Raw genomic sequence first — 24,428 nt, 5'->3', positions numbered from 1 at the left:
CTCCACCTGTGTCAGCCGCTTGACGGGCCGGCCTTCCACCGTGATCGTGGCCGGCGCGGTCTTGTCGGTCGTGGGTGCCGGCAGAGCGAGGCGCGCCGCTGGTGCTGGAAAAAGAGGGCGATCGTGCTGAGGATCACGTAGGGGCACACGCGTGGCCGGCGCGACGTAGCTGTTCCACAGCTCGATCTTGCGGGCGAGGCTCATGGCCGCCGCCAGCGACTGAGGGTTGTGGATCTCCACGTCGTGGCTCAAGGGAGGCTGGAGCCCCGCCGTGAACAGCTGGACGCGCTGCACTTCGTCCAGGCGGCCGGCGCGGGGCAACAGCGCCTGGAACCGGTCCTGGTACTCCTCCTCCACGGTCCCCGTGCGGTGGCACGCGGCGAGCTCACCGAGGGGGTTGGAGCGGAGGGGCGGACCGTAGCGAAGATGGAGGAGCTCCTTGAAGTGGCGCCAGGAAGGGGTCCCCGCGTCCTGCTGGACTTGGTAGTACCACAACTGGGCGCCATCCTCCAGGTTATAGGATGCCATCCACACCTTCTCTTCCTCCATGATTCGCTGCTGATGAAAATAGGAGTCGCAGCGATTGAGAAAGATCAAAGGGTCAGACTTGCCATCATAGCGCGAGAAATCCATTTTCTGGAATTTCGGCGGCCGGTCGTTGTGGTGTTCGTCGGAGCCCGGCTTGGTGCCCGAGGAGGATGAACGATCGGAGGACAAGGCAGCGATCGCCTTGGCGTTGGCCTCCGCGGTGTCCTGCAGGGCTGTGACGGCGGCAGCGAGCGACTCCACGGTGGTCTTGAGGTTGCCCTGATCACCCATGGCGTGGATGCAGGAGGACGCGGTGGATGGGGACGTGGGGTTGGTTGGCGCGGCGGCTAGAGTCGGCAAGGTGGAGCGAGATGGTGAGGATCGCTGGGATCGTGATACCAGGTTGTCAAGGGCGTCGAGCCCTAGGGTAGCTGGCCCTCGGCTACGGAGATCGTAGCCTCGGTCCGTCTTCTCCGGCGAGGTTTTGCCCCTCTGCCGTAGGCTTTCGTTGAGAGAGAGAGAGAGATTAGATGGGATAATAATCTTTCTTGCTTAACCAATGTGCGGTTACAGGAATATATGGCCACCGGCCTCAACCGATCAGAGCTAAACGCTCCTGGAATTTAGGAACTGAAAATAGAAAGCTACGCTATCTTTCCTAACTTAGCCACTGGTGGTGGCCTGACCCTGCGTGTCACCGTGCGCGCTCCCCGCGCGTGCTGCTTGTTCCGCAGCCCTGCGTACGTCGCGGGCCCTCCGGCGCAATCGGAGGCCGCCAACCGCGTCATCATCATGTACCTGCGCTGCCTCACTGGGGATCGACCGCGCCAGTGGCTGCGATGGCTTCCGTGGGCAGAGTTCGTCTTCAACACCGCTTACCAGTCTTCGCTGCGGGACACGCCGTTCCGCGTCGTCTACGGGCGTGACCCACCATCCATCCGGTCTTATGAACCGGGGGACACGCGAGTGGCCGCCGTCGCCAAGAACATGGAGGAGCGCGAGGAGTTCCTGGTGGATATTCGTTATCGCCTGGAACAGGCTCAGGCGCTACAGAAGAAGCACTACGACAAGACGTACCGCGACGTGTCGTATCAGGTTGGCGACTGGGCACTCCTCCGTCTACGCCAGCGCGCGGCTGCGTCACTACCCCAGGCGGTCACCGGCAAGCTCAAGCCTCTGTACTTCGGCCCCTACCGCATCACGGAGCTGATCAATGAGGTCGCCGTCCGTCTGGCTCTACCTCCTCGGGCCCGTCTCCACGATGTCTTCCACATCGGCCTCCTCAGAAAGTTCAACGGACCGCCGCTGGATGCTCCACCGCCTTTGCCGCCCATTCACCATGGTGCTGCCGCTCCAGAGCCGGAACGTGCCGTCCGGTCGTGCCTGGCACGAGGTGTGCGCCAGGTCCTTGTCAAGTGGAAGGGGGAGTCGCCTGCCTTGGCTACATGGGAAGACGTGGAGCCGTTCATCGCCAAGTATCCGGCCTTCCAGCTCGAGGACGAGCTGCTCCTCGAGGGGGGGAGAGATGTCATGTGCGGCCGCATGTACACCAGGCGCCGGAGGGCCCGCGACGTACACAGGGCTGCGGAACAAGCAGCACGCGCGGGGAGCGCGCACGGTGACACGCAGGGCCAGGCCACCACCAGTGGCTAAGTTAGGAAAGATAGCGTAGCTTTCTATTTTCAGTTCCTAAATTCCAGGAGCGTTTAGCTCTGATCGGTTGAGGCCGGTGGCCATATATTCCTGTAACCGCACATTGGTTAAGCAAGAAAGATTATTATCCCATCTAATCTCTCTCTCTCTCTCTCAACGAAAGCTTATGGCAGAGGGGCAAAACCTCGCCGGAGAAGACGGACCGAGGCTACGATCTCCGTAGCCGAGGGCCAGCTACCCTAGGGCTCGACGCCCTTGACATTATGTCAGTAAGGCTTTGGGGGTTAAAGCACAAGGCCTATCAACATATGAGGAGTGTTTGGCTATTTTGATGGCTATAGATCACTGGAGGCACTATTTGCAAACATCTCCTTTCGTCATTCTTACTGACCAACAAAGCTTGACACATCTAGATGACCAAAAACTCTCTACGCCTTGGCAGCATAAAGCACTCACCAAGCTTATGGGAATGACTTATAAGTCATCTATAAGAAAGGCAGTGACAATAAGGTTGCAGATGCACTTTCAAGACTTCCCACATCTCCTACCTTTGATATATCTGTTGTCTCTGTCATTAAACCATTATGGTTAGAAGATGTGTAGAAGGCCTATGATTCTGTCCCACACTACAGAAAACTCCTTGCTGAGTTAGCAATATCATCTCCCTCTGGTCATTATTCACTCAAATATGGTCTCATCAAGTATAAGGGAAGGCTTTGGGTTGGTGCGAACCAGGCTATGCAGTTCAAACTACTCTCAGCCCTGCACACTAGTGCAGTGGGAGGACATTCAGGGTATGAAGTTACCTATAAAAGGGTGAAACATCTTTTTGCTTGGCCAAAGCTTAAGCACTCAGTGCAACAATTTGTGGAGCAGTGCACAATCTATCAACAGGCAAAGTCAGAAAGAGTAGCTTATCCTGGTCTTCTTGCTCCTTTACCAATTCCTGAGGGAGCCTGGCAGATGGTTACATTGGATTTTATTGAAGGGCTACCAAAGTCAGCGTCATACAACTGCATACTAGTTGTGGATAAATTCTCAAAATATGCTCACTTTCTGCCACTATCTCACCCTTTTACCGTCCTGCAAGTAGCTGTTACTTTCCTCAACAATGTATTCAAGCTTCATGGCCTACCAATAGCTATGGTTTCTGATAGGGATAAGGTGTTTACCAGCAACATCTGGCAGGAGCTATTCAAACTCTTGGGTATTGATCTGAGGATGAGCAGTGCATATCACCCACAGACGGATGGGCAGACGGAGAGAGTAAATCAATGCCTGGAAACTTATCTTCACTGCTTCGTACATGCTTGTCCAACCAAATGGTCCCATTGGCTGCCTTTGGCAGAGTATTGGTACAATACCTCTTTCCACTCTTCTCTGGGCAGAAGTCCCTTTCTAGTCTTGTATGGATATGAGCCACACCATTTTGGCTTTAACATCTATCAGGCTTGTCAGTCTGCTGAACTCCAGGACTGGCTGCAAGACCGAAAGCTCATTCAGCAACTTGTCAGGCAACACCTGATCAGGGCTCAGTCCAAGATGAAATCCCAAGCCGACAAACATAGGACTGAGAGAGTTTTCAGTGTTGGTGAATCAGTGTATCTAAAGGCTCAACCTTATGTGCAAACCTCATTAGCTCCTCGTTCTTCAAACAAGTTGGCATTCCGCTTCTTTGGACCATTCCAGATAACAGAACGTATTGGTGCCTCGGCTTATCGTCTGCTCCTACCACCAGACTGTCACATCCACCCTGTTTTTCATGTATCGCAACTCAAGAAGGTCATTCCTGCTTCTGAACAGGTAAATGAGCTTCCTGACTTTGACCATGAGCTGCAGGTTCCCCAGGTTATTCTTGGCCGTCGTTTTTGGAGAGATCGCGACCACACGGTGCCTCAGGTGCTCGTTCGTTGGTCCTACCTTTCATCTTCGTTGGCAACCGGGGTGGGGGGGGTCACCGCCGGGACCTCTAAAGCCGCTGGGACCACAGCTGCAACTCCGGTTGTTGCCAACACTGACGAAGCCGAAGCTGTTGGAGGAAGACTGAAGAAAGAAGCTGCGCGGGAGAAGGCGTTGACATCAGATGAAGCGGAAGCGGCCCATGGGCGAGCAGCGCGGCCCAGGAAGCCAAACCTGAAGATCTGGACCGGAATGGGCCAAGTAAACCCCAGGCCCTGCATGGCCCATGTCGGAGGCAGCCTCCTGGCTCCTTCTTGTAACGGCAAGGAATGAGAGGAGAACTCAAACTTGGGACACTACTCTGAACCGCACCTGACGGTGACGGCGGCGGCGGCGAGCGCAACTATCACCGGCGACTCGAGTCTAAAAATACATGTTTTTACAAAACAAAATAATCATATATTCTTGGCAAAAAGAAGACCATATATCGCTTGGCATCTATGTAATCCGTTAAGCTCTGTGTGCCATTACGTTTTGAAACTGATGAAGAGTCAGTCACTTGATACAGCCCGCAAAAAAATAAAGCGCCGTTGCCGGGGATCGAACCCGGGTCACCCGCGTGACAGGCGGGAATACTCACCACTATACTACAACGACTTGGTTACAAGATGCAACTTTGATTTTTCTAAGTATATGCGTTATTTAAGAAACGCGCGAAGATGACTAATCGCTGGAGAACTAACCCACCGTCCCACCAGCATATCCATCGTATTTTGCGAAATGGAAATCGAGGAAGAGAAGCCAGACCTGGTTTTGAGCGAGAACGTTCCATCAACCACTCCCAAGCAACAGACGAACCAGGCAACCAGGCGCACGGCGATTGGACAGTCACAACTCACAAGTACCTCAGCGGCCGCACAGAGTTCAGAAGGTCAAAACTCCAGGCAAGGAATACTCCCAATTGCTTGAACCAGACAAAGATGGCGGTAACAAAAACACATTCATCAACACATATATGCCCATACACAGCAACGTGGTGATACAAAGCTGCACCCAGGCAGTACTAATTCTCTTCTGATACACAGCTTTCAGTTACAACGTACATGTTACACTCAAGCTCTCTTCGCATGGGTACTCTCAGGGGAACATGAACCTATCATCTGGGGCAGGTGTATAGAGTAGCAGGTAGCGAGCGTAAGGAAACAACAGCTAAACGCTACGAAAACCTTGAACCACACGGACGAAAACAGGGTTAGGTACATGAGGAAGCCTGTGACGGTAACTACCGCCACAAAATTTGCAAGGCACTTGGTTGTTGACAGATCCCCTTCGGTTCCTTCGTTGGGGAAGTGGCCTAGTGTGGAAAAATCGGACAGCAGCTCGTCCTTCAGCCTGAACCGCTCTATCAACCAGTCAGCTACTTCGTCTTCGGATGTTGGTATGTCGGAAACTTGGATACTGGTGATGTGGATGTGGACTTCGGAAGGACCAATGCCGTAAACGTTGTCCAGAAAAGTTGGCGGTCGATGTTTGTAAGCGATTGTGATGTCATAAACTGCATTAATCAACAAGGCGCGGGTCAAGCAACCAAAAGAACATTTTTTTGTACCAAAATACTGCAGAGTATTAACACTGCCAGATACATACATCCATAAATATACCAAAGTAGTCATGGAACCAAATAAGAAACAGAACCTAAAGGGCGAATCTGATAGCAAAAAAAAATGAAACTATCGAGAGTGAACTAAACCAAAGTATAATGTCGAGTTCCTGAAAAATACTATAATGTTATAGAAGTCTTTCAATTCACAACTTTCAATGGTGTACAACATATCAGCCTATGCTTCAGGCATCCAGTTAAATATAAATTGCATGGGATTTTAGTTTCATCTACTACAGTAACATTTACAGGATACTGACCTCGCGTGCATTTGGAATGTTATCTGGCAGCTACCATTAAGGGCCAGAGTCTACATTAGGCAACTGTGTCAGGATGTGTGGAGACTGGGGTACCCTGGCTGGCAGCAAACCCGCCACAACTCTAGCAAGGTTATTAGAGTTTATAGCCTTTTTTGTGTACACATACTGTACATGTTGTGTTCTTGAGGGGTATACATATGACCCCCCCCCCCCCCCCCCCCCCGCCTCTCCCAAGCGCACTCACACACATCTCAAGGGCGTGACCAACTGCGCTATGCTCATCTTCCATTTAGCAAGTGCCATTAACAGAGGCTTTGCAAACAAAAAAAAACAACCATGTAGTCCAGTCAATAATGATTTGAATAAGTCAGCAGAGTCCATTGTAAGGTGTAAAAATTGATAACATGGCTGCAACAAATGGTGGTCTGCAATGCTGCAATAAAGAAGAAAATATTTCAAAAGGACAGTGTGAACACTAACCAGCATCTATGGTACTCCTCAGCACTTGGAAACAGCAATTGAAACCCTTTGTCTTGGGAAGGAGTACGTTTTTCAGAACAGGCAAACCATGCTCTGCTGCATATTCTTGACTTTTGATACACTTCTTCTCACTAAGATATTAACATTAGCACTAGTTAGAACACAGATAGATAAAAGGACAGGTGAAGCATAGCAGTCAAAAAAAAATATTGAAGGTGAATGATTCAAAATATTCTTCCAGAAGCCTAGAGTGCGAACCCGAATCATTCCAGTGATTTAGGCAAACATGTGGCAAGAAAGAATAGGAAGAGATCTTACGTATAATCAGTCCCTTCTGGGAAAACTGCCAACCAAAGGGGATCCTTTGGGTTATTCAATTCAGAAAGCCTGCTTCGGATTATTGCTTCATCAATCTCCCACTTCCTCTCAACCGGAATAAACTCAATAATGTGAAATGCCCAGTTGAAAACAGGTAACTTCATCAAGCTTTTCTTAAGGATATACTTGATGCACTGCAAGCGGCCTTTCCTCAATGCAAAATCCCATAAGTACATCCAGTCAACCTCAGTCCTGTGGTTAGCAAATAACAGAACACGCTCTTTTGCTGGCACCCTTTCACCAGAGAAAATAAACCTGGTCTTGTTAATCTTCTCAAACAGAAAAGGCCACATGGCTAACCACATCCCAAACAGCAAGCATGTAGACTTTCTGCTGTAATGCACGCTGAACAACCGCACAAGGAAAGTAGTTACAGGGGACAGGTAGACCATCATCAGAAATGCTGTTAATATCATGATCACCAAACTCAATACTCCACGGGATCTTCTCATGAAAGTCAATGGGCGGTGTCTTGGTCCCATTTCAACAATGGAAGGACTAGGAGGATCAATGGTTTGCACTTGATTCTGCTTTCCATTTACATGATGCTCTTGGGAACTAGTTGAATTGGAACACTCCATAGTGTATGGCTATAATAAAAACCCTGTGCCCTGAGAACTTCACACACGTGGCACCAGCAGAATCATCTAAACTGCACACATGATGGGAGAAGTAAGACTGCTCTGAGTGATTAGAGGTTCATTGTAAATATTGCGGTATTAGCACAACTCGAAAAGAAAAGGTCTCCAATGTTTGCTGCTGCAAATCTATAACAGGAAATTAGGAAAACAAACTATAACCAGGAGTGGATTATGCAAGAATTGTTTTCTTAAATAATAAATGTGCTAAAGCCTACCATAATCCAAGACAATGTCTTCTTAACAATTGCTACGACAAATTTACATTAAGACTTGACTAGTTCACGCTTTGAAGCTACGTCTCCAATTTACCTCCCTGTTTTTATGCACATCAACCAGTGCCAACAAATATAAATAAATAAAGAATTCCTTTTCATTTATGAGCATCAATCTGACTGAGATGGGCAAATGATTTGTATAAAAGGACGCTCCAACTGTTGCGGTAAAGCTATTATGAAAGGGCCATTCGCAGGCTCACTCATAGCACTCAACCAAAAAGGTTGACAGCAGCCCGGCATTACGTGCTATAGCGGAGAACTAACGTACTTTCAATCCAAAAAGGGCACCCATGCGATGCTAACACTTAACCAACACCATGAAGGACATGGGTGTACACATGCACACCCGATAATCAAAATCGAAACTAGTACGAATAATGCAGGTATTCACTTGCAACTAGATCAGGTCCGATTACAAATAGACAAATAGTGGCTTAGATTAGGCTTTGGGTGCTGCTCGGTTTCGCACAGAAGGAAGGGAACAGAAAGGGCGAGCATACCTGTTAGGTGCTCGTTGCCGGAGAAGGGCCCAACGAACACCTGGGCATCTGGACTAGGGCGGCGGCGGCGGTATAGTCGTCACGCTGATAGATCGAGAGAGAGCGCGCGGGGAGAACGAATAACCCAGTCGGGAGCTGTTTGGCCGGGGCAGAGCGTATCGCTGCCGCGGAAGCGGGCGGCGGCGGGCGGGGCGAGCCTCTGGCAAGCGATTCCGGCGGGTTGGGAGGTCGGTTTCGTGATGGGTCGGTGGAGCCGTGGAGGGGAAAGCCAGAGGAGTGGAGTGGAGTGCGCGTCCACCCGCGTGGACACACAAATCTAAAATGGGCAGCAGGACAACAAAGTAATTATATGGAAGATCTATTTTAAGTTATTTGAGAGGCACAACCTAAATATAAGTATCGTCTTTTCTGGAAAAAACCCATTTGCAGAAAGGATTTTTTTTTGTCTTATTGTTAAAGAGGATATCGAATGTATATTGAACCTTTTGACTGTAGCGTTACCCAAATATTAAATAGGTTTTGTATTTTAGGTGCTGTTATCGGAGATACTCACACGCTTCCTCGCTACAGCTGGGTCAAGTCACAATGTCACATTGCTAGACCTAGTTAGATGGTAGCCTGATTTGGGTTTTAGGTCAACTCAATCCATGTCAACTTTGAAATTCAAGGTGCATAAAACGATCTTGACAATTCACGAAATACAATAAATTAGTTGGCAATCTTTCTTAGGCCCTCCACAATGTACAGCTTAAGTAGTGCTAAAAGAAGAGAGAGATTGTTCAAGAGTGACTCCACACACTGCAACGACCGGTGCCAACGCTAGCCAAATGCGGAGCGGAGCAAGTAGCTGCTCCGGTTCCATCTTCGTGCCATCTATTAAAGAAGTATATTTTTACTGCTGGTCCCAACTTGCAATGGCATGCCTGATGAGCTGAAGTACATTGATTTGACTACTACACTGGCCTGCTGTACCTTTTTAAGCGATGCTTGCAATGCTTACACGCTGTGGGATTTCAAAGCCATGCCAAATACCAGTCGTGGGACCCGCTTTTTTCTTTAGCACCGCTCCGCCATTGTGGAGGGCCTTAAAGGGAAGGGCGCATATCCCTCGCTTTGCTCAAATCTTTTCCGTTGCATCTATATCATCAAATATAAAAAAAAGACATAAATATTAATTAATCGTATGTAACTTACCAAGAGGAAATATATGTCTTCGAGAGAACACATCCAACAATTAGGATATGATGTGATTTCTTCTAAAAATGGCCTATTGTTAGCCCTGAATGATGTTTCTCCTATTTGAGGATTCTAAAGTATCGATTCTGGACATAGATTCTTCAATGAAAGAACAAAAAATAGAACCCCCATGTTTGGTTTGGTAGTTGAACAATTTCATTTGTAATCATTATTTGTATGTAAGGGCTTTGGTGCATATTTGTGATTATTATTATTATTATTTCACTTGCCATGGTGCAAAAACAAATGTATCTGGAAAATGGTATAAAAATCACAGGTTGGTTTGCATTCTTCTGAACCATGGCAAATGATTGTAAAACACCCATTGCAGACATTGGTTCTTCAATGAAACATCAAATGAAGAGGAAGCTCACCCAAATGTTTATTCTGGACATCGCCGGCCATCGCCGACCATCTTAGAAAAGATGGAAAACGCTAATGACAAGGAAAAATGTGAACTAGAAGCCTGTTCAGCAGGACTGAAAAATAAACCAAAATACTGTTCCGGCTGATTGTTGTGAGAGAAAATTACTGTTTTGTCTGGAAAAATGTGAACAGTGCTTTCGTGAGTGGGCTGGCCAGCCGAACACCGCCTAAAACTTTCTCAACACAACAAACAAAAAAAATACAACATTGATTTAGTTGATGCACAAGCTCGATACCTGCACAACCAACATTGCATTTTCTACTTTTTCACTAATTTTCACAGTTAAAGTTGATACCTTTTTGTTAAACTATAGACTATATTTGCGATGAAGAAGATGCCACAATTATGGCCCCGTTCGGCTTGCTAAAACTTGGTTGAAAGTGGCTGAAAAGCACTGTTCTGGCTGAATTGTTGTGAGAAAAAAATATTGTTCTGGCTGAAAAAGAAGTCGAACAAGCCGGATTTAAAGTAAGCCGAACGGAGCCTATAAAATCAGTTAAAACACAAATGACAAAAACAATAGTCGTGAGATTGGAGGCACATTTCTTTCTTTCTACCTCTTAAAATGTTTAATGAGCCCTACTAACCACTTGTGCAATGTTGTAAGTTCAAGTATACTAAAAATGTGCATCATGTTGATGTAGTAAACTTCTGAATGCAGGTCATGGATGCATACATCAACCTCATTAGAGTCGAAAATCATCTATTGTGTAGAGAAAGATCAACAATTTACCTTAACAATTTAATGGCTACAATTGACCGGTCCTACAAGTTACCTCATGCATGCCTAGCTGTTGAGCAATTAAAAGAGGCAACGTAGGAAGATCGGTATACTTCTATCTACTACATTTAATTTGTAATTATGCTTGTAACTACCATTTTTTAGTTAAATTCTAAGTGTCATCTTCCGCTAAGTCTGTTCATGCAGTTCGTCATGTGGCCTGAAGACATAATTATTTTCTTATTGATACAAATGGTCATTCGCTTGGCACTGACGAAGGAGAATCACAGATGGATTAGGGTGGGAAATAGTCACGGCGGCGGCGTCACCGCCCGAGACACCTTGGTCACATATTAGAGCATCTCCAAGAGTTTTAAAAACCCAACTCCAATTTTGTTTTTTTTTTGTAAGATTGAAAAAAACCGTTCTTCAACAACTCTGAAACTTTCCACAAAATCGATACAATCGTGTGCAATATATATGCGTGCAACCAATCTAGAGGTGAAAGAACATGACTACGGACAAGGTTTCTAACGCAAATGTACGAGAGAAAAAAATAGAGTTTAAAAGTGGCTGTGCACGATCCTTGCGGCGTTGCATAGAAGTGAATTTCTGTGGAGGAATGAAATTCGTGGTTTCCCCATCGGAACTTGCATTGGATACGTGCATATTGTACGCCTTGCTCTGTGTCTCGTGCCGTGCGAGTGACAGGTCATCCACGTCGTCGTTCTCACGAAGAAGCCGGCGGCCTGGAACGTCCTAGCTAGCTAGAAGAAGTCGTCCTGGTTGGGCTTGGGCGAGGTGAGGATGGCGGTGTACAGGCGGAGCTTCTCCTCCCCGAGCGACGAGCAGCGGGACAGCGGGCGCCGCGGCCGGATGAAGGACAGCGACGAGAGCGTCTTGCGGTGCTTGTACCTCCGCCATGCCAGCTGGACAGCGACGGCCGCCCAGGTGCGCCAACCCGGCGAGTAGTAGCGCGCGCTGCGGCGCACCTTGTCGTTGGTGAAGGTGTAGCGGAAGTGCTGCGTCACGTACTTGACGTCGGCGGCGTCCAGGCCGAAGACCTCGGTGCTCTCCAGCGTCACCAGCGTCGCCGACGACGTCGGGAGGCGCTCCAGGAACGGGCGGCGCAGGCACCACGACAGCAGCTCGTCGCCGCTGAAGTTGCCGGGACCCAGCGTGCAGCTGCTCGTCGCGCCGTTCCGCAGCACCTGGCTGCACTGCAGGTGGCCCCGCACGATGAAGAGCATCCGCTGCACCACGTCGCCCTCCCTAACGATCTGCACGTTGTTGCATTGCATGTACAGTTGATGTCAGTGGTCGTCGATTAGATGTCATCGATGTTCATTCATTCAGACTGAGCTGCTCACGGTTTCTCCCTTGGGGAAGATGAGGGATTTGACCCTGTCGCAGATGTTCTCGAGGACGAGGTCGTCCAGGTGCTGGAAGAAGGGGACCTGGCGGACGAGGTCGAGGCAGAGGTGGTACTTGATGTCCCGGCGGAGGCCCTCGGGGAGGTCGCGCACGATCTGGCACTCGTCGACGCCGCGCGTGGCGGCCCACCGCTGGCGCTCGAACTGGCGCACCCGGGCGCGGAAGCTCCGCGGCAGGTTCTTGCGCTTCATCCACCACTCCACGCTGCGGAGCCGCGTGTGCATGGCCTGCTTCTTGGACGTGGTCGCGTTCAGGAACACCTTGATGTTGCCGATGAGCATGGTGACGAGGACGAGCCCCCCCGTGATGGTGACGATGTTGAACACGATCTCCACCCACTCCGTCGTGCTCTCCAGGTTGCCGAACGTGCTGAGCGTCATGAGGCCCCAGAAGATCGGGAGCAGCATCCGCTCCACCCGGCTCGGGTTCGCCACCAGCATCACCGTCCACGCGTACGCGCCGTACTGGTAGTTGTCGCCGCCGCTGGCCAGGCACGTGCCCCGGGCCTGCGCGTTCCGGGCCCAGGCGAGCCTGTCGCCGCTGCCGTCGATCCCGGCGGAGGAGGGGGACCCGCCGTAGTACAGCGGCGCCGCGCAGGCCACCGCGCTGCCGCTGCTGCGCGCGCACCCGGGCGCCTGGAGGCACTGTTCTTTCAGGCACTTGCTGGCCCGCTGCACGCCGAGCAGGTACCAGCACGCGCCCACGGCCTGCAAGACATCTCAACACGAGCGGAGCGAGTTTTTTTTGTTAGCTACTAGCTACGACTGGAGTAGTACTGCATGCTGGTTGGCAATGGCATCCAACGACGTACATGGGCGGCGACGAAGTAGGCCATGAGGTTGAGCACGATGCCCCACCAGATGGTGCCGAAGATGTAGCCCGACTGGCCCTGCATCCGCCGGAGCAGGCGCGCGGCGTGGTAGATCTTGGGCAGGTACTCCAGCAGGAACGACACCAGTAGCACTGTCATCACCGGCGTCGTCAACCCCGCGCGGATCATCGCCGGCGCCGCAACCCACACCACCACCTGCATTGCATGCATGCGCCATATACACCGTCAGGACAGAACTCCAAACAGGCCGGCAGACACCGGAACAAAGACACGCTTTCACCGACAGAAATGCTATACAACACGTGTGTTTTAGAAGAAAAAAACATATGAATTTTTTTTTATCTCTCTTCCTCTTTCTTTCTCACCAGTGACCCTCGCCCACGCCGGCCATGGCAGTGGCGGCGGCAACGGCGGCGGATCTGTGATTTATCATTCCATAGAAAAAAAATTACGGTGGAGGCTGGACATAGAAGAAGTATGGAGACTGCTGGATTTTAATCCTATAGTGTAAAAAAATCATGTGTTAATCTACCTAAAACACATGGCCGGACTCTTCACTGAATCTACCGACGAGTAGCAAAATCTATGGCGGTGTGGTGGCCCGTGGCCGGCCGGGGTTGGTGGCAAGATGAAGAGGCCGTGGGCCGTGGCGTCTGGCCCCATTCGTGACCATGCCTGGCCGGACGATGCGTACGGACACGGGCCCGCGTACGTGCCAATGGCTGCGCGAGGCACGAGCATGCTGGGCCACGGACGCGGTCAGATGCGGCACCAAATAATAATGTGCGTCAGGACAAGCAGAAACTAAGGCACGCAGGCCCCACTCGTGTCACCGCTCTGTGCAGTGCAGTCAGGCGGCCAAGCCGTTATTTTTGGAACATTATTTTTTCTAAAATAGTAAATCGGTCAACAGTAATTTTCAGCTGGCGACTTAATTTGGGCGAGACCAGTCTCGCACGTTAACACGTACAGTACAATGCATGATTGTAGATCAGTCTCAAACTATATATGTGTGGATGTCCTGTTGAATTATTCTTCAGCTACATCGTTCTTCCTGCTTTTCTTAGAACAAAAAAAAAAAAATACTCTAAACTCAATGAAGATCTCTAAATTTCGCTGAAAGTTAGTAGTATGTTTTTAAGTGGCCAACGGTTCAAGACATTTACTTACTTTTTTTTATGCCAAGAGCCAAATTCCTAAATTCCTAATTGGTAATGTTCTAATGGTGATTTGATTTTACTGTCAAAGAATATATCCAATTTATTACCTACCGGCAACATCAAACCACCAAACCATGGATGAAGCTCAGGCATCTTGTAATGGCTAGTCTAATCGGTGCCTACTGCGTGCTCCTCTGTCAAAAAAAATCATTCTCGCTTTCCAAAAGTCAGTAATTTTAACTTTAACCAAATATATTTAATAAAATATTAATATTTATCGTACATAATTAATATTACTAAATTTATTTGGAGATATAAATGTTGCACGTATTTTTTACTAAATTGAGAAAGTTTGACCGATTGACTCTATTTTTAAGACGTTGGGATTAGTCATCACCCAGGTCGAAAAGCAAGCAAGTTGACTAATGAATGAATACTCTAAACTAGCAGAGCACCGCACCTGCATCACGGGAAGGATGACGAAGAAGTCCAGCAGCAACCCTTTCCTGGGTGTCGCGTCTTCGGGGAGCTTGCGCGCGGCCTCCTCGTCGTCCTCCTCGGCGCTCTGCTGCTGCTGCTGCTGTTCCTCGTCGCCCGCGCCGCCGGCCACGTGCTTACTGCCCGGCGCGGCGCCGGCGCCGCGCGCGACGCAGAGGCGGATCTGCGTGGCGACGTTCCACACATGCATGGCGTCCACGGCGCAGCGCAGCGCGGTGACGGCGGCGGCGAGCCAGCCGTCGACGAAGAGGCACATGAGCGGGCCGCTCAGGGACACGACGTACAGGAAGAGCGGGTCCACCATCAGCCCCGCCGCGCACGCCAGCAGGTAAGCGCGGTTCCAGTCCCGGACCCACCTCGCCCGCGGGTCCAGCGCCCACGCCGCCGCGCCGGCGCCGCCGAGCCCGAGCCCCATCAGGCGCCACTGCACGCGCCGGCTCCGCCAGCGGCTCCCCCGGCGGCCGCTGCTGCCGCTGTCGTTGGTCACGTGTCGTGCTTGCTCCTTCCGCCGCGAGTCGTCGGACGGCGACGCGGTGGGTGAGGAAGGCGACGAGCGTGCGGAGAGGTCGCTTGACATGGCGACGGCGATACAACTGAGCCGAACAGCGGAGGAAGGGCAAGTGATTCGTCAAATTGACAGTGTAGAACAACATGAACTGATGCGAATTCCAGTATATACCTCTCAATTTAGGCTTGGCATTGTCTTCTCCCTTTCAATCCATGTTTACTTCTATCCAACAGAACAAATAAACAAGTGAACAACAACTGAAAAGAAACACACAACGTGTTCCGGCTGTCGGGCCTTACCTGACGGAGTCGACGACGACGGAGCACTCAGCACAGAGGAGGTGTGCGGTCACGGTCAGGCGCGCGCGAGGCAATCGACGGCTCAGCGGGCAGCTAGCAGCCGTTCGGCACCCGTACCTGTGTCCGTGGCTGCCTCGCCGGCGTCCGGCGACTAGGCGTTGCGTCGCCGCTGGATCGCGAGCACTAGGCCGCCAAGGGAACCGGCAGTTCAACCGGGAAGGCAGCGCAGACGTCGTCGCGTCTAGCAGTGGCGAGCGGGCGGCAGACCAAGAGGCGTAGTGCTGCGAGCAGAGCTTCTCTCCGCATCCATGGCGGACAGGACTGTTGGTCGGCGAATTCAGGGGACCAATGGGAAAATCAAGAGATGGCGAGCGCTATACACAGATGATCTGCCCTTGCCTGCGCCGAGTTGGCCGTGGATACCGCAGCAGCAGAGGATACGAGCCTGTGGAGCAGTGGAAGCTAAGCGCGTTCGCCACTCAGAAAATGAGGTGGGCACATCCACAAATCCAACTATATATAGGAGATGTTTGGTTGGAGGTCTTAAAGGTTCCTGACTCAGGTAGTTTCATCCAACTACAGCCTACAGGCACTCAAAATCGGCCGTTTAAGATTGTTCGTCTCGGTCAGATGATTTTCTCAGAGCGTAAACCAAACAAGCGTGTCTGATTCACTGCCTAGGGAGTTTGACTCGCATATACTGACTGTGCAGGGATAGGTTGAAGACATTCATTAGCTTCTTGTTTGTTTTATAAGTGAGTAGAGGGTTTATTTGGTTGATTGCATTACATAAGTTATATTAAATTGAAATGGAAAAATAAGTACTAAGATAGTTTTTTTTTTCTTGAATCGATTACTTCATCCTTTCAAAATTATAAGTGGTTCTAGCTTTTCTAGTTACATAGCTTTTGCTATGTACCTAGATATTCGTTATATCGAGATATATCATGAAAGTTATGTATATTTACAAAACCCGAACAACTTACAATTTAGAATAGAAAGAACATTTATAATATACTAATATGCCATAGAATATGCTAATTACATACTAGTACCATCATTTGCTTGCTAATATGTTTCCATCCCATGATCCTAGCTTTGGGCAAATGGATTTCATTCTAATCTCTAGGAGCCAGTCTTGCTCAGAAGCTTAGATTCTAGACAGGGTGTATACATGTAACCAAACACACTACTCCCTCCATCCTCAAAAGGGCCGATATTTTAGTTTTGCCCTAAGTTAAACCATTCCAAGTTTGACCAAATTTATATAAAACATGCTAATGTTTATGATATCAAACAAGTATTGTTAAATTTATCATAAAAGAGCAGAATCGTAGCCGATAGGGTCATCAACATTCAATGGCTATTACGGGCTTATGGCGCTTATGTGTTACCGTGTTCATTTCTAGGAGCTTATGTGTTTTTTTAGAATTCTTGTCAAATGCGCACATATAAAAGTAGCTTGTGAAGCTAAAACTAAACAAAAACTGATGAAGCCGAAGCTGTTTTAGCTAAGAAGTCAAAACTATACAAATATGGTTTTTTTCTAACTTCATCATTTTTCAAAAGCTAAAACCCTGCCAAAAAGAGTCTTAACGTTGTTATGCCTTTAGCTGATAATAATGCGGGGCGGATCCAACATGGAGCTAGGTACCGGACGACCCTACGGTCCGTTGGCTTCGCTGAAAAAATAAGCCGAAACACTGTTTCGGCTGATTTGTTGTGAAAGAAAAACACTGTTCTGGTTGAAAAAAAAATAAGCTGAAAAGTACGGATTATAAGAGAAGCGAACAGGGCCGTAGGAAGACAAAAAGAAAGAGGTGGAAGAGGGAAAAGAAAGAACATAAAGAGAAATAGAAAGCTCCTCCTAACCGATCATTTGATTAGCAACGTGTCATCATTGTATATATATGAGTGACGACAGATTGTTATAATACTAAAATCAATTAGTATGACGAACAAGCATTTATTTTATGTTCCAAACCTGAAAGGTCCATAACACTGGATCGGTGTCCATTTGATGGAGAAATCAATCTGAAAAGAGGAAAAGAGCCGTGTCAATTGTTTGCACAGTGATGTTCCGCATCATTGGTCCTGTTCGTTTCTCTTATAATCCGTTTTTTCAGCTTATTTTTTAGCTGAAACAATATTTTTCTCTCACAATAAATTAACCGAAATAGTATTTTAGTTTACTTTGTCAGCGAAACGAACGGGCCATCTTCCGTCTTGCATAATTTTCCTGCGCGTACGCTTCTGATCTGAATGGAACGGGGGCCATTGCATTCACAGTGCACTGCAGGAGGTTGGGCCCGACGACGGCTGGGGATCAATGCGCCACCCCCCATCACTTGGGTCCCTCTGCTCATCAATTCATCTCATCTGCTCACCCTTGCATGTTTCTCTCTGCTCATCCAGCTGGAGAAAAACGAATGTGCATCTCAACAGCATGCTAATTGCTAATATATGCTCCGTTTTTTTCTTAATATTGTTGGATCAATCAATATAATATAATAGATGGACTGGAGAGCTGCTCTTGGTTGCATGTCGCAAGACCACGGCTCGATCGACGTGCGTACGTGGCGAGTTTTGGCGTGAAGCTAGTAGCTCTGCGCCCTCTGAGGACTGAGGAGCCGTATATTTGGACCAGGATAGGCCAATTATTGATGATCAAGAGTGATGACTGTGGACGCGAACAACTGAAATTGTTTCCTACTATTTATTACGGAGTATATCATTTTATTTAAAACATTCGGTCTTATCAAATCACTTGATCGACCCGCGGGATAGGAATAAAATATCCGTTGGTCGGGAGCTAGCTGGAGCATGATGCGTGAACCAGAAATGAAAAAAAAAAGCAGGCAGAGAGAAAAATGCGTCCTATCAGATAGTCCTCGACTCCTCGCTTGCGTAGTTGCGTTTGTGTCCTGTAATGTAACAAATCCACAGTATTATTAGGGGAAAGGGAAATCTCTAATGATTCGTTATCTGAACATAAGCAGGCTGAGACAGATGCATGTGTCACTTATGAGACCTGATTGATCTAGAAATGCAGAGTATAGCTAAGTACTTATATTTTTCCGAAATTAAATCTCGTAGGAGAATGACATCCGGATTCGCAATTCAGTAGAAAATCCTTGATTGCCACCAGACAGAAACATTTAAAATTACGAGCCAGCCAACCATCAAGAAACACGGGACCATTGGGCAATTGTGGTGACTGGTGAGGGGAAAACGACGAGCCACCGTACGGGGGTCGCGCGACGTGTTCGTTCGTAGTACGTATACTCGGTGTGATCCTGCTCTGGATGAAGAGGAAGATGGACACTTGGATTTCACTTGTGCCGTGACCTGATCTGTCGCGAAAAGACAGAAGACGACGACGGCAACGACGGCGGCGGCGTGCATGTTTACCTGATCGAATGTGTGTGTCCGACTGTCCGTACATAGGATCCAAAATCCTTTTCTGTCTGTCACTGAACCGTCAGTCAGTCTCGCGCAAGCAATGAATGGTTTATGAGACGACGGTAACACGGCGATCGATCGAGTTGATCCTGGACAAGAGAAGCTTCGCGGCAGCTTCTCTCAGGTAAACATGCGCTGTCGTGCTCCGATCCGAGCGATCGGGGCGTCTCACAGTGTGCGCTGCCGTGCGTGCGCGGTCAGCCGATGGCGGCGCCGCGGACGCAGACCCACTGCCCGGGGAACAGCGCGCCGCAGGTGATGTTCTGGTTGAGGTCCATGAACTGCGGGAGGGTGAGCCGGGCGTCCCGCGCCACCGACCCGCACGTCTCGCCCGCGCTCACGCCATGCACCCCTGTGCAGAACACCGTGATGGCCAGCGGCGGCGGCGGCACCGGCACCCGGCATCGCGGCTGCAAAAATGATTCACTAATGTCGTTGCTAATATGCACGTATACTACAGTCAGTAGTATTTCTACTTCATCATGTCTGAAACTGCAACGTGCTGGCTGTCTAATTTGGGTGTAGATACGTACCGCATCTGCCATTACTGAAGGTGCATTTGCCGTTATAGTTTGTATTATCGTGGCTGCCAAAACATTCCGAGGCTTTGCTTTTATCTACTGATAGTGAGATGTGGCAGCATACTACGCCACACGATTACTTTTGCCACAATTGCAGCCTGTTCGGGAGGCCGTATCGTATCGTGGATTATTTACTGCTGGCTGGTTTGGTGTGAGAGAAAAACACGGTTCTCGGCTGAAAATTTACGATCGTTTACGAGCAGGTGAACGGGCTGATCTTCTCTGTTTGTGGTGTATACGATGCTCATTAAATATTATTCTCTATAAATAGAAACTGCAATAAAATACTAATGCGTCGGAATGATTGAGTCTAAATTACGTGCGCATGCACACTTCTTCTCTAGAAACTACGTATAAAAACTATGCAAACTATGCGTTGGGACTACCCTAACTATTGTATTGTAAGAGTTTAGGTCAATCCAAAACTAGACAACCGCCTCATTCAACCTTTAAAATTCTTTATTATTAAATGGCCTCTCTTGCCCTTCAACTCTCGAACTATTTAAGTTACCATTAAAAACGGATTTACATTACCTTTATGTTCCGGTTAGGAATGATTTTTTTATAGTTTCAGTGTTTTTTATTTTGTGATTAGGCCCGTTTGACATAGTTCAGCTTCACTAGTCAACACAAATAACTTTCTTGATGAAGCTGAGCCGTTTAAAAAAAAAAGTATTTGGCAAAAACAGATTAACTAATAGCTTCATGCATGAGTGAGGGAGAGAGCTAGAATAAGCTACTATTTTCAGCTTCATTCCAACTCATGTCTTTGTGAGAGGAGAAGAAAGCTATTTTGAAAATGAGTGTTTGGCCAAAAAAAAAAAAAACAGCTCTGCTAAACAGGCCGCAAACAATCTAGAAAACAAGTAATAAAAGTTTTTTCTTGTTTTTAAATCACAAGAAATATCTCTAAGTTGTCTAGGTGTCCTTTAACTCCATAATCGAATAATTGTCTCGTTCAACTCTCAATTTTTTTTAAAAAAAATCGTTCAACAAACAATCTCTCAATTACAATTTCCAAACCTTCTTTCAAAAAACAATTTCAAAACCGATGGTTTTGAAAGTATCCGGGGTGCTCCCTGAACGAGTGAACGCAACGCTTCTTTCCAAGCTCTCTGCTGCCTCACCGCCGCCGCCGCCGCCATGTCGAGCTTCGTTCGGCGTCTCGCGGGCATCCCGTGGCGGAGCATCGCGGGGGACGCCCTCTCCCGCGTGTTCCTGGTGGCGCAGGCCTACTGCGCCGTCCACGTCGTCGACCAGCACCTCTGCTCGCTCGCCGTCGGGCAGGGGTCCAGCATGCTGCCGGCCATGAACCTGGCGGGCGACGTGGTGGCGGTGGACTGGACAGGGTCAGCGTGAGGCTCGGCCGGGTCGCGACAGGGGACGTCGTGCTGATGATCTCCCCCGAGGACCCGCGCAAGTCGATCGCCAAGCGCGTCGTCGGGATGCAGGGGGACTCCGTCACCTACCTCGTCGATCCCGGCAACAGCGACGCCTCGAAAACCGTCGTGGTGAGTGGTGACTGGGCTGGGCTTTTGTGTCCGTACTAGTACTTGTTTTGCTGCCTCCGTGATTGGATTTGTGCTCAATTGGTTGATGCTCTTGGCGCTGTAAAGATCCCAATTTGGTCGTGGGGCGTAATGCACTGAAGCTAGAGGATGGGGGCTTTAAATTCAAGGGCACCCTAAATTCAAGTGCTTGGCAATTTGGCATACTATTGTCGACAGTAGCTTTTGATTAGTGATTATTTATTATGAAATTTTTTACAATAATTGGGGAAAAATTCGATGGCTGACATCGACCGAGAGCGGCCAATCCGACGGCAACAAAGGTAGGAGGCAACGGGAGGCAATGGGACGGAGGCAACGGGAGGCGATTGCTGTGTCTATGATCGGTGGGCCATATGCGCAAAAACCGCCTTCCATTGCCTCCGCAAATGTGGAGAATAGGACTGGGCGGTAATTCCATTCTCGTAGTTTTTTTTTTTGATAAAGGGTAAAACGGTAACTCTAAATGTAAAAATAATGTTTTATGATTAGCCTACCCCAACTTGTTTTATACTGTTTAAAGGCTTTGTTTTGTTGTTGGTTCGTACTATGATCTAGCATTTTGCTTGGCTTAATCCAAGTAACATTGAAGTTGAAGATAGCTGTGTTGCCTTGACAGGAAGGAAGTTAAAATACAAGAAGAGCATGTGATTATTTGCACCTACTTCTCGCACCACCGGACTTGATACTCAGAGATTTTTTCTGTACTCGCAAAGCTAGAGGCAGACCGCAAGCATAACCGTCGCTGACAGCCTAATGTCGATGTACTCGCAGTGTCTATTCTATTTGTGGTGTACTCGCAGTGTCTATCCTGTTTGCCTACTTGCTACAGCAATCGCAAGAATATAAAACATTTGTCAGCAGGCAGAGGAGCCTTGCACTGTTCTGGCTTTTAAGGTCGTGAGTTTGAATCTATGCCTATGAGGCTGTTATTATCATTAAACTCTATTCCTCCACCGACGGAAATACATCTGATCATATATCATTACATAGCAAGTACCTCTTCGCTTGCTTGTAAACGATCGTAAATTTCCAGCCGGGAACAGTGTTTTTCTCTCACACCAAACCAGCCAGCAGTAAATAATCCACGATCGTTTACGGCCTCCCGACGTAAAAATCTATATAGTATTCCTCATTTAAAGAAGAATCAAAATCAGTACAACAATGCTCTATTGGCGTAAAATCTATATATAGCATTCCTCATTAAAAAAAATCAAATGAGTTTAGTACAACAATGCGATTCTAGATCCTGAACTACGCCTTTGAGGCGAATAACTTACACCATGATCAGAAACTACCGATGAAATCTTTTTGGCTCTACAGCATCTAATGTTCCTCGACACCCTACGTAGCCTCATCTTTAGGCCGTCAAATAAAAACTGGGAAAATTTAAGCAACCAAAATTTATCCTCAAACTGCCTTCTTGTAGTATATGCGTAATGTGTCTTTCCGACCTGTTTCTATGGATTCTGGTACTCACAACTCGTCATGAGATTCAGGTTCTGAATTGCTAGTGTTGGCTGATGCAGACTGATCCTCTTAGATTCCTGAGATGTTTCGGTGTATTCACCCTCGTTGGGTGCAGATTCCGAAGAGGTGGTTTTCTCCTTGCTAGCATGTTCTTCCTCCTTTGCTGTTTTCTTCTCAACCCTGGGTTTTGGTTTTGGAATCCTATTGACACTTGAGACCTGCACAATGAAAGAGCACACATTATACTTACTACCATGAGTAGTATGCATAACTTTTTATAGGGCGCTCTACCAAATTACTAACCTTATCTTGCAAGTCCAGAACTTTCTCATAAACTTCTTCAGATGTGAAAACTGGTGGGCTATAGATAGGGGTACTGCAAAAATTTCAACGGGAGTTAGCCACCTTTTACAAGACAATAAAAAAAAGCAAGCTGACTCGAAAGGTATACTTTTTCTGCAGGTTTTCCTTCTCCTCCAACCAAGCTTTCACTTTCTCTACTTCACTTACAACCTAGAACCAGAGCATTACACGACCAACAAAATGAGCATTACACATAATCACAAAGTCAACTTCATTAAGCTCACAGGTTTACCTCATCTACTCTCTTTTTGGGGAGCCATGGTTTGTTTGTGTCCCAGTTCTTGACAATCTGAAAAACCAAACGTGCACTGAATTAGAACAGAATAACACATCAACCATGCATTACATCGGTCGAACAGTTATACTGAGCAGTTCACAACATGGATAAAATGGATGTAAAACAACGATTTTGTCCCCTGCTGTGGAATTTAGTGTATAGTAAATTTAGCCTTTTTCCTGCTTCCACGAAATTATTGATCAATCCTTTTTCGTGCAAGAAGATACCTGGTGGTCTGACACGTCCTCCTCATCACTCCAGTCCTGACACCCATTCAAGCATCTACGGATCTCATGGCTCTAGCAGTTGCAGCACCACGCCAATAGGTCGTCGATGCCACCGACAGGATTTAGGCACGGAGAGACATTGTTCTTGCAGTTGCCGCACAGATACTTATTGCATCGGCTGTCGTCAGGGCAGAATTCATGATTGCACACCTGAAATATAATGGATCATATAAAAGAGCCAATGCATCTATCCCTCGTGGAACCAGACCAAACACTCATTAGCACTTGAAAAAAAATTGCATAGAAATATGCATGCATGAGCTATGAACTGGATTGCATAGAAACAAACAGGCATAGGTGTTTCCAATTCAACTACAAACAGATCTCTAAAAATTCGTCATTCCACAGACATACCTCGTTGGGTGACCTGGGCCTTTTGATACGAAGATCACATCCTCCGTTCACGCAAGCATTGTGACGACCGCGATTCCAGTTCCAGCAGTTGCAGCAGCTGAAGTCGTCTCTCCCTCTCGGGGAGAGGCATGGAGAGACTCCGTTCACGCAGTTCACGCAGTCAGGGGCCAAGCACCTTTCGGCGCTCTTCTTCAGAGCCGTGGATTTTCCCGTCTTCATCTTCTTCTCAGCCGATGATTTTCCTGGATTCATCTCTAGACGGCGTGGATGTGGCCGGCGACGCGGTGAAGGTGGAGATCAGCGGCGGTGGCGCGTCGAGCTCCGGCTGGCGGCGGGCTAGGGCTAGGGCTAAGGCTATGGCTCCAAGCGGCCCCTTTAGGGTTCTAAGGTGGCGGCGCGGTGCTCTGGGCATACTGTTTATAGGGGCGGGCGCGGGGAACCTCGGAGGCCACGATCGAGGGGATCGGGTGGCGGTGGCTAATCCCGGTTGATGCGGCGCGGTGGGGCACGTTCGATGGAGGGGAGGGGTAGTGGGTTTTGGCCCAGAGGCATATCACCGGGAGTTGGGGAGAAGTTGCCGCTCTATGTCCGTTTCCAGGGAAGGAGGCGACATGGTGCGTGGAGCCGCTGACACGCGGGCCCTGCAGGTCAGCGACAGGGGCACGGGCAAAGGGCGCTGGGCCACGTCGCCTGTTGTT

The 24,428-nt window shown here is 48.5% G+C and overlaps 2 protein-coding genes, 1 long non-coding RNA gene, 1 other non-coding gene and 1 pseudogene across 6 annotated transcripts; 1 reads left to right on the top strand and 4 right to left on the bottom strand.

The window, feature by feature from the left end:
• Positions 1-4,665: 4,665 nt before the first annotated feature.
• Positions 4,666-4,737, bottom strand: TRNAD-GUC (transfer RNA aspartic acid (anticodon GUC)). The gene has a single exon. It is a non-coding gene; the product is annotated as a tRNA-Asp (tRNA).
• A 343-nt stretch (positions 4,738-5,080) lies between these two features.
• On the bottom strand, positions 5,081-8,561 carry LOC136513853 (probable 1-acyl-sn-glycerol-3-phosphate acyltransferase 5). 3 transcript variants are annotated; one of them, XM_066507828.1, is made up of 4 exons: positions 8,275-8,561; positions 6,799-7,536; positions 6,481-6,611; positions 5,081-5,635 (listed from the first exon to the last, which is right to left on the bottom strand). In XM_066507828.1, the coding sequence occupies exons 2-4, from the start codon at positions 7,437-7,439 to the stop codon at positions 5,193-5,195; spliced, it is 1,215 nt and encodes a 404-aa protein (XP_066363925.1). In that variant the 5' UTR covers positions 7,440-7,536; positions 8,275-8,561; the 3' UTR covers positions 5,081-5,192. The 3 variants fall into 3 exon arrangements, with proteins under 3 accessions (XP_066363925.1, XP_066363924.1, XP_066363926.1); XM_066507827.1 differs by having other exon boundaries at positions 6,799-7,510; XM_066507829.1 differs by having other exon boundaries at positions 6,799-7,505.
• Positions 8,562-11,156: 2,595 nt separating this feature from the next.
• On the bottom strand, positions 11,157-16,113 carry LOC136512066 (cyclic nucleotide-gated ion channel 4-like). The gene is made up of 6 exons (XM_066506067.1): positions 15,390-16,113; positions 15,262-15,312; positions 14,545-15,175; positions 12,904-13,119; positions 12,029-12,799; positions 11,157-11,938 (listed from the first exon to the last, which is right to left on the bottom strand). The coding sequence occupies exons 3-6, from the start codon at positions 15,157-15,159 to the stop codon at positions 11,426-11,428; spliced, it is 2,115 nt and encodes a 704-aa protein (XP_066362164.1). The 5' UTR covers positions 15,160-15,175; positions 15,262-15,312; positions 15,390-16,113; the 3' UTR covers positions 11,157-11,425.
• Positions 16,114-20,575: 4,462 nt separating this feature from the next.
• On the top strand, positions 20,576-20,982 carry LOC136511157 (mitochondrial ATP-independent inner membrane protease subunit 1a-like; annotated as a pseudogene).
• Positions 20,983-22,533: 1,551 nt separating this feature from the next.
• LOC136512597 (uncharacterized) lies at positions 22,534-22,972 on the bottom strand. Its single transcript, XR_010773159.1, has 3 exons — positions 22,901-22,972; positions 22,753-22,825; positions 22,534-22,667 (listed from the first exon to the last, which is right to left on the bottom strand). It is a non-coding gene; the product is annotated as an uncharacterized lncRNA (long non-coding RNA).
• Positions 22,973-24,428: the final 1,456 nt, after the last annotated feature.

The sequence above is a fragment of the Miscanthus floridulus genome, chromosome 16 (assembly GCF_019320115.1).
Source record: "Miscanthus floridulus cultivar M001 chromosome 16, ASM1932011v1, whole genome shotgun sequence".
Taxonomy (NCBI): domain Eukaryota; kingdom Viridiplantae; phylum Streptophyta; class Magnoliopsida; order Poales; family Poaceae; genus Miscanthus; species Miscanthus floridulus.
Note: the sequence above shows the minus strand (reverse complement) of the source record. Positions and strands in the feature narration are given on the sequence as shown.

Coding starts and splice junctions, on each gene's coding strand:
- LOC136513853 (XM_066507828.1), bottom strand. CDS start 7,439: ATGGAGTGTTCCAATTCAACTAGTTCCCAAGAGCATCATGTAAATGGA. Junction 6,612..6,798: donor CCAGAAGGGACTGATTATAC/GTAAGATCTCTT, acceptor TTAATATCTTAG/TGAGAAGAAGTGTATCAAAA. Junction 5,636..6,480: donor GAGGAGTACCATAGATGCTG/GTTAGTGTTCAC, acceptor TGATTAATGCAG/TTTATGACATCACAATCGCT.
- LOC136512066 (XM_066506067.1), bottom strand. CDS start 15,159: ATGTCAAGCGACCTCTCCGCACGCTCGTCGCCTTCCTCACCCACCGCG. Junction 12,800..12,903: donor CCTACTTCGTCGCCGCCCAT/GTACGTCGTTGG, acceptor GATGTCTTGCAG/GCCGTGGGCGCGTGCTGGTA. Junction 11,939..12,028: donor TCTTCCCCAAGGGAGAAACC/GTGAGCAGCTCA, acceptor AACAACGTGCAG/ATCGTTAGGGAGGGCGACGT.